Here is a 10853-nt window from a genome sequence, read left to right as displayed (position 1 = left end):
TTGATGGGAAGGAGGGTGGGGTTCCTCTCCCCAAAGCCAAAGGAGGGGCCTCTGAAAGAACCATGTGAGGAATGGGGGCTTGTGGGAAGGGGAGGCCAGTGCCTCATTCCTGGGTAGGGCATCCACTGGGCAGCAAACCAGCTGAGCAGGGAAGAGGAGATTGGAGACAGGTGATGGTGGAGATGGTGTGGCCTTGAGGCAGCAAGGATATCCCAAGGATGTCAAGTTATAAACATGGTGCTAGACAGGTGGCGTCTGGAGAAATTTCCAATCTCAGTCACTCACCACACCCAGGGCCAGCCTTCCCCTGAATTCATGGGCTGCCTTGTAGAGGTCAGCTCACCAGCCCAGACACCTCTTCGCTCATGTTGAGCTTCCTCTTGGCAGCCCTTGGTGGCCTTTGCTGCTGGCTGATCTCACCTGAGGCCATTTCAGGTTTGTCAGGGAAATTTTTTTTTTTAATTTTATTTATTTATTTATTTTTGGCTGTGTTGGGTCTTCGTTTCTGTGCGTGGGCTTTCTCTAGTTGCGGTGAGTGGGGACCACTCTTCATTGCGGTGCGTGGGCCTCTCACTGTCGAGGGCTCTCTTCTTGTGGAGCACAAGCTCCAGACGCGCAGGCTCAGTAGTTGTGGCTCACAGGCCTAGTTGCTCCGCGGCATGTGGGATCTTCCCAGACCAGGGCTCGAACCCGTGTCCCCTGCATTGGCAGGCAGATTCCCAACCACTGTGCCACCAGGGGAAGCCCCGTCAGGGAAATTAAAAAAAATTTTTTTTTAATATTTATTTGGTTGCATCAGGTCTTAGTTGCAGCAGGCGGGCTCCTTAGTTGCAGCTCGAGGGCTCCTTAGTTGTGGCTTGCGGGCTCCTTAGTTGGGCATGCATGTGGGATCTAGTCCCCGGACCAGGGATCGAACCCAGGCCCCCTGCCTTGCGAGCGCGGAGTCTTAACCACTGTGCCACCAGGGAATTCCCAGGGAAATTTTAATAATGAGAAAAAGTGAAAGTGGAAAGATAGGGTCTTGATGGCTTACTCCCAGGAGGCTACAGGGCCTCTCTGAAAAAGTGCTCCAACTGCCCCAGTTGCCACAGATCGAAGAGGTTGGTATGGGGTGGACTGTGTCAAGCCCCAGCTCCCCCAAAAGTCTTAAGATACCCATCGCCTGGAATGATCATCTTTCCTGACATTTGCTTAACTCAGCCCACTTCGAACGTTCTCCCTAGAATAAAGGAGACTTGAGGTTTCTTCCACTTCTGGATATGGAGATGGTTGGCAACTTTCAAGTGGCAGTTTCTTTGGTGGCAATAAAATCCTACTGTAGCTATTATAACTGTGATGCAGGACTGTCACCGGGTTAGTCACCTTCTCCGCGGGGCTGTCAACAAACTACACGTGCACCTCTGTTTCTGTGCTTTGCACAGTGCATTGTGATTATTAATACTCTGTTCTCCCCTGCGCCTCCCCATCAGCCATCCCTGGACTAGGAAGTCTAAGAGCATGGGAATAACATATCCGTCGTTATGAACCTGCGCCAGTCTGGCACACGGTAGATCCTCAGGTGTGCTTGTCACAGTGAATCTCATGATGGAAAAACAAATAGACACTTTTCCAAATTTTACCTCTGAGGGCACCAGCTGCCTTATGCATCTGTTACCTTTTCTGCTTCTTAGCAGGCAACCCCCACGAGTCAGGGGCGTACCACAGTGAACATGGACCTCTTACTCCTGTGACATGGGGCCGCTTTGTGGCCGGGGCCCTGGCTCTGCTCTCTGCGTCTTCCTGCTCACTCACCAGGCACCTGGGCTGAACTTGTTTTCTGGGACGGGCCTTCCTGTGGCTGAGCAGGGAGAGCCAGAGGCTCCACCCAGTCACTCGACACTGTCAGTTCTGCTCACTTTCTATTGGCTGAGCCGGCTGTGGCTTGGGGGTGGGGGTCCCTCTTGTAGGGCGCGCTGCAAGTCACACGGAAAGGACTAGTATGTGTAATGACAGGGGGAAGGGAGTGAAAAGCTGTGAACCGTAAGACAGTCTGTCGCACCACAGCATAACAAAGCAGGCAGTTTAAAGACTTTTATTGTGGTAGGAATACAGTATGAGATTTACCCTTTTAACAGATTTTTAAGTGTACAATACAGTATTGTAGGCACACTGTTGTAAAACAGATACTTAGAACTTACTCATCCTGTATAACTGAAATTCTATGCATGTTGATAAATGGATAAAGAAAAAATGGTCAGTACATCTAAGGAATCTTATTTCACCTTAAGAAAGAGGGAGATCCTGCTATATGCAACAACATGGATGTACCTGGAGGACAGGATGCCAAGTGAAATAAGTCAATCACAGAAAGATAAGAACTGCATAATTCCACTTATATGAGGAATCTAAAATCATCATACTCATAGATGGAAAGAATAGGATGGTGGTTGTCAGAGTTTTGGGAGAAGAAGGACAGGGTAGTTGACAATCAGACAGTTTTTCTTTTAAAACAATATAGTTAGAGTATTGATTCATTTTCCAAGTCATAGTTTTTTTTTTTGTTTTTTTTTTTTGCGGTACGCGTGCTTCTCACTGCCGTGGCCTCTCCCGTTGCGGAGCACAGGCTCCGGACGCGCAGGCCCAGCGGCCATGGCTCACGGGCCCAGCCGCTCCGCGGCATGCGGGATACCCCTGGACCGGGGCACGAACCCGTGTCCTCTGCATCGGCAGGCAGACCCCCAACCACTGCGCCACCGGGGAAGCCCCAAGCCATAGTTTTTTAAAACAATATTTATGTTTCATCATCATCAGAACAAAATGTAATGCATTCATCAGGATAATATAAATATCTGCAGGTGAAGCCCCCCCGCAACGCACACGCATCTTTCTGAAACCTTCTTCAGCCACGAGGCAAGAAAGTAAAACCGTAGTAACTTCCAGCTCCCCAGTTGCCAGGTTCCAGGAGCCTTGTGTTTCTTGCCTGCATCAGATAGGAAATGCACTAACATATATTTGTATTCTTAGCTCAGCCAAGATGAAAATCTCTGCTTATTTAAGTGAGCTTCTCCAATTCCTCTCCGGATTTAAAAGCTTTGATTAGGAGTCAGCTTGAATTAGAAGTTCCCACCGGCCAAAGAGGGGACCATTTGAGCATCAGTAAGGACACTGGCAAGGCATGAAGCATTCAAATAGGATTAAATCCACGACTCCCTAGACTTCCTAACAAGGCAAAAGAGATTTTTGGTAGCAAGTCAGAGAGAATAAAGACAGTTGAGATGACAGTTGTGGAGTGTGTGCTGTGATCCGACTGAGATTATTTAGATGCTACATCACCGTAAGCTAGTAAATCCACAGATCAGAGACCTCCAACTCCCTAATCAACATTTATTTATGAACCGGTGGTCTCCCAAACATACCACGTGCTCCACCAACACCAGAGTTGTCTCTGTGACTAATACAGTGTTGTTAGGCATGGCGTAGTAGTAACTCTTAAAGTGATACTTTACCACAATTGCAAGTTGCAGTTTTCAGCTTTAATTTTTACTTTACATTAAAAAAAATGTGTGTGTGTGTATACCTGAACTCTTTGCCTGTATGCAAAAATGAGGTCCTGGAAGGTAATTTGGAAGACATTTTTTTCCACCCTATCTAGCGTCTTCCTCATCTAGGCCTGCCCTGCCTGGTAATAGACCCTGAGGTTACAGGCCGATGTTTGATTTCCAAGACAGGCCCCTTCTCTGCTCTGAGCACATACCCCAGTATCCTCACCAGTTGTCTTCCCACTCCAGGGCCCAACAGGGGGTTCTTGTTGCACAGTTTCCTTCACATTCTCCCCAAAGCTGCTCTCCTGGACCGCTACAAACCGGCTTTTGGAGTAGGGTAATCCTCCAGGCAGAGTTATGTGATAAAGGCTGCAGGGGGACAGGTGGGCAGCGGAGCAGGAAAGCAGGAAGAGCCACAAGGAAACAGACACCATCAGATCCAGAGGCATGAGGCCTATTAAGTGTTCTAACGCATCCTTCCTGGCTTCTGCTCTTAGCTGATTCTGGAAACATTCCTGCACATCCTGCTGCGAGCTTACCCCTCCACTCCTGTTGGTGGAACTCACTAGTGACTACCCCTTTCTCATAATCACGACCTCCAACCCTCCCGTTTCCAAGCGAGGGCTTTTATTTTTTCATCTCATTAAAGATTATGCATATTTTTATAAACACTTTAGTAAATATTAAAAAAAGATTTATTCATTTTATATTTTATTATTGCTGCGTTGGGTCTTTGTTGCTGCACACGGGCCTTCTCTAGTTGCGGTGAGCAGGGGCTACTCTTCGTTGCAGTGTGTGGACTTCACATCGCGGTGGCTTCTCTTGTTGCAGAGCGTGGGCTCTAGGCGTGCAGGCTTCAGTAGTTGTGGCTCACGGGCTCTAGAGCGCAGGCTCAGTAGTTGTGGCACACGGGCTTAGTTGATCCGCGGCATGTGGGATCTTCCCGGACCAGGGCTTGAACCCGTGTCCCCTGCATCGGCAGGCGGATTCTTAACCAGTGTGCCACCAGGGAAGTCCTTTAGTAAATTTTTGTATAGGGGAATGAGGCCTAAGAAGCACATGAACAATGGGGCAAGATACCGAATAGATTTCAAATGTAGGGTGCGTGGTTGTCATAGCTAAACCATAATAAAGCAGAAATGTGTCATGCATTTAGCAGAAGGGGGATCATGGACCCAACCAAAGCTTCTAGAAAGTTCTTACAGCTCCTAAGCTCTCCATGAGCTGGGGAAGCCTCCAAAGTTAAATACAGTAGGAGATGGTGCTAAGGGAGAGCAAAGCCCTTACCTGCATCCTCGTCCAGGCTCAGCCTTGTTGACACTTCCTCCTCCTTCTCCTTGGTCCTGACCCCACTCCCTCTTGTTCCATTCACCTGTGCCTGTCTCGTTCTCTTCCCCACCTCCAGCTGATTAAAGAGATTGATAGAATCAGAGAGTGAGCAAAGTGGTGACGAGGGGGGAAAGAGCAAAAGCACAAGGAAAAGTGACATTTTCCAGGAACTGCGATGAGCTTGTTGGAGAGTCCAGGTCTCTGCCCACAGTTGTTCTGGAATATTCCCTGAGCACATGTTGGCTCTACAAGGAATGACACAAGTCTGTCTTGGTTCACACAACCCTGAGGTTCCTGGGCACTTGCTTTAGAGACTTAGAGTCCTGTATTCTTCAACAGACTGTGGAGGCTTATCATCGTATATAGATTTCTGTCTCCCTTTGAAAATAACAAGCGAACTGCTACTCCTCTACAAAACAGCTGAGACTTCCTGCTCCCCAGTGGAAGGGGTATATGTTGAACTCACTCGATCTCCTGTCTCCCCGTAGAAAACTGGGCATTGTTTGCAGAGGTGTTTGGCAATGTGCTTTCGGAAAAACACAGAGAGATACCTTCTGAACTTCTCCCCGACGAAGGCATAGATGATGGGGTTGATGCAGCAGTGCATCAGCCCCAGGGTCTCGGTCACCTGCATTGCTTGGTCCAGCTGACTGCTGTTCTTACAGTTACTCAGGCCAAAGAATACCTGGAAGGTGCTTAGGAGAAGGACGATGTTGTAGGGAGCCCAGAAGAGAAAGTAGACAATCATGATCACGAAGATGAGCCTCACAGCCTTGTGCTTCTTCTTCTCGTTGCGACACCGTAGCAGGGTTTTTAGGATTCCCGAGTAGCAGACGATCATGACAAGCAGTGGCAGCACCAGGCCCAAGACGCTTCTCATTATTGTATGGAAATTCTTCCATTCTAGTGGAAAATAAGGGGCGCAGGCGTAACCAGAATGTTCTTCTTGGGATTTGATAAAGATGATTCCTGGGAGAGAGGCAAACACAGCCACCACCCAGGTGACCCCACTTGTCACCACCCCAAAGGTGACCGTCCTGGCTTTTAAAGCAAACACAGCATGGACGATAGCCAGGTACCTATCGATTGTCAAGAGGATGATGAAGAAGATTCCACCAAAATAACCAATGTGATACAGCCCTGTGAAAAATTTACACATCACGTTCCCAAAGACCCACTGGTCTGCAGCATAGTGAGCCCAGAACGGGATGGTGAGGAGGAACAGCAGGTCAGAGACGGCCAAGTTGAGCAGGTAGATGTCAGTCATGCTTTTCAGCTTTTTGCAGTTGATCAGGATGAGGACGACCAGCAAGTTGCCCACAAAACCAAAGATGAACACCAGCGAGTAGAGCGGGGGCAGGAGCCGGGCTTCAATTTGTCCCACAGTGGTCTTTTGGCAGGGCTCACTGTAATCATAGTCATAACTGGTGGTGGGTTCTTCATCGTTCCCCTTGATATTCGTTGTAAACAGAGAATGAGATGTGGAAAGCACATCGTGGCTGAACTGGGGAAACGTATCATTGCCATCCATCTTCCTTTGTCCTGTAAACAAGAGGACTAGATGATGACACACAACACAATGGCTGCAATCCCCAGTCTTACCAAGGTCCCTGCTCCACTTAAGCAACGTCCTAGGCTTTGTCTTTGCTTCACAGCCATCTCCTTGAAACGTGTGTGCTAGTTCCTCAGTTCCCCTTATTCCTGGTCGCAGACACCAGTCATCTCCGCACAGCCATTTCCCAACACCCTTGGCCTTCCCAGAGAGCCTGACTCTCGTGATAAGGCTGACCATATTGGACACTTGCTTTCTCTAGCTCCTCTGCAGTGGTACAAGGCCTGTGACCCATTCCTGGATGATAGTATTTAAGGGGACTCCGCTGGGGGCTTCTGGGGATGCTCATAATGAGCCACTATGATTTGCATTTTCTGTTACCTGCCACCCAGAGTGTTCTGATATCTCTCTCAACTTTCTGTCTCCATCAGAAAACTTCTCTTGCCAGGGTTGCAATGACAACCCAATTTTTAAACACGCTGGCTTTCAGTTTCTTTTTCATCAAGCATTTGATCCTTCTGCTCATTTCTTCCATTTAAAACTTTTGGCTTGGGAATTCCCTGGCTGTCCAGTGGTTAGGACTCCATGCTTTCACTGTTGATGGCGTGGGTTCGATCCCTGGTAAGGGAACTAGGATCAAAATATCTTGATATTACAGTGACTATCAAGGCCAAAAAAAAAAGTTAAATAACAAACTAACAAAAAAACTTTTGGCTTCCAGGAGAAAAAGTGGCTCACCACTTCTTTTTCATTTTCTTTGTTGGTGTCTCTTTCCTCTGACCACACTGTAAGAGTCCCAGGCACCATCCTTGGCTCCCACTTCTTTACTATTTACCTCTTTACCCTTGCTCCAAAGTTCTTCCTGAATTGTGTTGTCTAATCTCAAGGTTCTAAGTTTCCTGTAGGCTAATGCTTCCCAAAGCTCTGCTTTCCAGTCCCACCTCAGAGTTGAATTTTCCATTGCCGACTGCATATCTCCCCATGGATTTATTCATTTAACCAATATTTATTGAGCACCTGCCAGGAGCCATACTCTATTTTAGGCACTGGAGATACAGCAGAGAGCAAAGTGGGTATCATATAGCTACCTCAAATTCAGCCCACCCCAAACTGAATGCCCCTGGAAAGTTGCTTCAACTTGTAGATTCCTTATCTTGGCTATTGTCATTTACTCCATTACTTAAGAAGTAAGATTTGACATTGTCCTGGGTCCCCTCTTCTTCAGAAGATTAGGAGCCAGGCCTTTGGAGCCAAAAAGACCTAGATTTGAATCCTGCTTCCAAACTACAGTTGTGTAATTCGGGGCTAATTACTTCTTGAACTATCAGCTTCTTCATGTATAAAATAATAACTAAGCTGAGTTGCTATGGAAACAAAGACGTAGTGCAGCATCTGATACAGAGAAATGCTTTGTATTATTACAACTAAGTCTTATGAATTCTCCCTCGTAAACACCTCTGAGCCATCCCCTCTGCATCTCTTTCAACTGCCACTCTCTTGCCTCCTATACTTCTCACTTGTGGCTTTGCTGAGCTTTTTCATTTGTTCATGCCTTATTCTTAGCCATGCTCCCATTCAGTCTGTCTTCTCTGAAGCTGAAATTGGATCATGCACTTCTCAGTTTAAAACTGGAGTAGCCCCACGATTTGTATGTGGCGGGGCCTCAAAGGCAATGCCCAGACTACTCATCATGGCTTTTCTAAGCTCACTTCTTCTCAGCTTCATCTCTAATGACTTCTCAAATCCCAGATCCTGTGCTCCAGCCATACCCATCTTTTTTCCATTTCCCCCAGACTCAGCATTTCCTTCAGGCTTTAGTGGTTGTGCACATGCTTGCCCCTCTGCTTAAAATGGCTAGTGAGCTCCTATTCATCCTGCCATACATCCTGCTCAGATTCCCCTTCTCCGTGAAGCCCAACCCACCTCCTCTGTCAAATCATTCTTATCTCATAACATTGTGTGTGCCTCTAAATAAGCACATTATCTTCTACACATTGTGTGCTGCTTGAGAGCAAGGACTAGGTCATGTTTCTGTCTTCAGCTCTTATGATGGCACCTGGCTAAAGGAGGCACCAATAAATGTTCATGGACAAAATACACAAAACTCGTAATAAGTGTGACAACTAACATCATTAGAATTGGTTCTCAAGAATATTCATTTTTTCCTGGCAGTGACTGTGACTTTGTTTTTATCTGTGTATACACCTTATTCTTCAGTTTCTCTTGTGATTGATACATTTCACAGATTTTGTATTTCACAGCACTGAACTAGATTCTTTAAATCAGCAGCAACTAAATAATACCTCTCATCAAACTTGGGGAAAAAAATGTATCCACCTAAAGAATTAAAACTATAGTAATTAATTGAGTGTTCCTTAAGCTCCAAGTGCTATGCTAAATACTTTGTGTACATTAATTAATTTAATCCTTGCAACCGTTTTGTGAGATCAGTATACATTTTACAAGTGAAGAAATAGAAGCATGGGTGGATTAAATGATTTTTCCCAAACTCACAAAGCAAGTAATGGCCGAGCTGGAATTTGAACCTTGGACTGTACAATTTCAAAGGCCCTCAGGGGTTTTCATCTTCAGGCTCTGAGAGCAGAGAAGGATGTAGAAGAACAAGTAACAGATTTTCTAGTTATTCTTCCATGCCTTGAACAGAACTTCTTTGGCATTTTAGCCTTAAAATCCACACACTTTCCCATACAAGCGTGCCCAACCCATACATACACAAGCACACACACACACACACACACACACACACATACACATACACACACGCGCACACACCCTCAGAGACATTTCCGCCAGAAGATAAGCTCCATGAGGGCAGAGAGATTTGTTTTGCAATGAGCTATCTTGGTGCCCTAGAACCCAGCCTAGCACATAGAAGCTGCTAAATAAATATCAATTGAAAAAGTGAATAACAGCGAACTAGCAGGCTACAAGCTTCTGAGAAACAAAGGGCTACCCTGTGGACTAGACTCCCAGGTAATCCAGTGGGAGACCTTATAAAGACTAAAATATTGGAAATCCTTGCACACAGCCTTTTAGCTGCAGCAGGCCCTCTGGGCTGTTCTGTAGGTTAGTCTCCTCATCTGTACAGGAAAGTGTGGGCTGGATCAGTGATTCTGAAATGCTGGCTTTAAGTATCATACAGGAAGCCTGTCAGTCACAAATATACAGCCCAGACCCTCACTCTGGTGATTCAGATTGTGGGTGAACTGCCCCAGCCACATCCACCGTATGTTTCCTGTGCTTTGCTCTTCACCTGCCCTGGCCTCTCAAGTGCCAGCCACCTTCTCCTTTTTATTCCCTATTCCCATGTCACCCCAGTACACCTAGCTCCTACCACAGCCGACACGTAGCAGGGGAGCTGAAGGGTACTGTTTAATGTGTCACTTTCAAGTGTCAAGACACATCATCCAGAATTGATTAAAAGCTGCCTCCCAGAAAAGTGAATCCCTCACTTCAGCCTCTGAATTGAGGCAGGAGGTGCATTTTGGTGCAGGGCCTGGACTATCACATATATGGACTGGAGGGGGGAAAATCTGAGGTAGAAAGCTCCAGCTCTTCACAGTCCTTGGCGGCTGGGAGGGGCAGAGTGAGAGGAGCAGTAGTTGAGAAACCTGATTGTCCTACTTTCTTAATTGTCTTCTTTTAGCCCACTCTATCCTACCACCTGAGCCCTGAGGGGGGTCTCCACTTTGCGCTTCCTCACTGCCATTGGGGTCTCTCTGACATTCCTGGTACTGATGCCGCCCTCCACCCGTTTCTCCTTTCTTGATCATCTCCCAAGTTCCTGGGCTGTGGAGACCCCCAGGGTGCTCCCAGTCCCTGCATCTCTAGCACTGAGATGCTTCGAGCCTTTGGTTCAGAAAGTGATAGAAAAAACACCCCCAACTCACCGGTAGATGGCTTCTTCCAAGTGGCACTGGTGTGTCAGGCTTCTCAGCAACTGAACCAAACAGATCTGGAGGTAGAAACTTGGTGTGCAGAAGTAGGAAATAAAGTTTCCTGCAGAAAGAGAAGGCGGAGATACAAGGGCAAGTAATGGTAAAGATTTGAAAAAAAGAATGATATAGTTCTTCTTTTCCAGCCAGGAACATTGTATACTAGGTTGAAGTCTCCAGAGTAGAATTAATTTTGAAATCTTGCTTATGCAACCTTGAGGGTAAGTTAGGCACACCCTGTGTCTGCTCCTGGGTCTAACAGCTCTGGGCTTCTTTATCTTGTGGGTCTCTGTATCTGGAAATCTTCCACTCTCTTCTGCCAGTAATAATTTGCATGAAACGAGCACATCAGAATTTCATTTCCCAAGAAGATAAATGCTAATGGGGGCCGTTGGTGATGGTGGAGGAAATATAATTATGTTTCGTGTGACCATATGCACTGATTTCAGTGTCATCAAGGATTTGGGACTTCGTTAGAAATGTTATTTAGATACA

At 46.7% G+C, this 10853-nt stretch overlaps 1 protein-coding gene across 1 annotated transcript; it reads right to left on the bottom strand.

Annotated features, from left to right (window-relative positions):
• Positions 1 to 4471: 4471 nt before the first annotated feature.
• CCR2 (C-C motif chemokine receptor 2) lies at positions 4472 to 10366 on the bottom strand. The gene is made up of 2 exons (XM_029244394.1): positions 10314 to 10366; positions 4472 to 6392 (listed from the first exon to the last, which is right to left on the bottom strand). The coding sequence occupies exon 2, from the start codon at positions 6379 to 6381 to the stop codon at positions 5260 to 5262; it is 1122 nt and encodes a 373-aa protein (XP_029100227.1). The 5' UTR covers positions 6382 to 6392; positions 10314 to 10366; the 3' UTR covers positions 4472 to 5259.
• Positions 10367 to 10853: the final 487 nt, after the last annotated feature.

The sequence above is a fragment of the Monodon monoceros genome, unplaced genomic scaffold (genome assembly GCF_005190385.1).
Source record: "Monodon monoceros isolate NGI ecotype Baffin Bay Population unplaced genomic scaffold, NGI_Narwhal_1 Super_Scaffold_3, whole genome shotgun sequence".
NCBI lineage: Eukaryota > Metazoa > Chordata > Mammalia > Artiodactyla > Monodontidae > Monodon > Monodon monoceros.
Note: the sequence above shows the minus strand (reverse complement) of the source record. Positions and strands in the feature narration are given on the sequence as shown.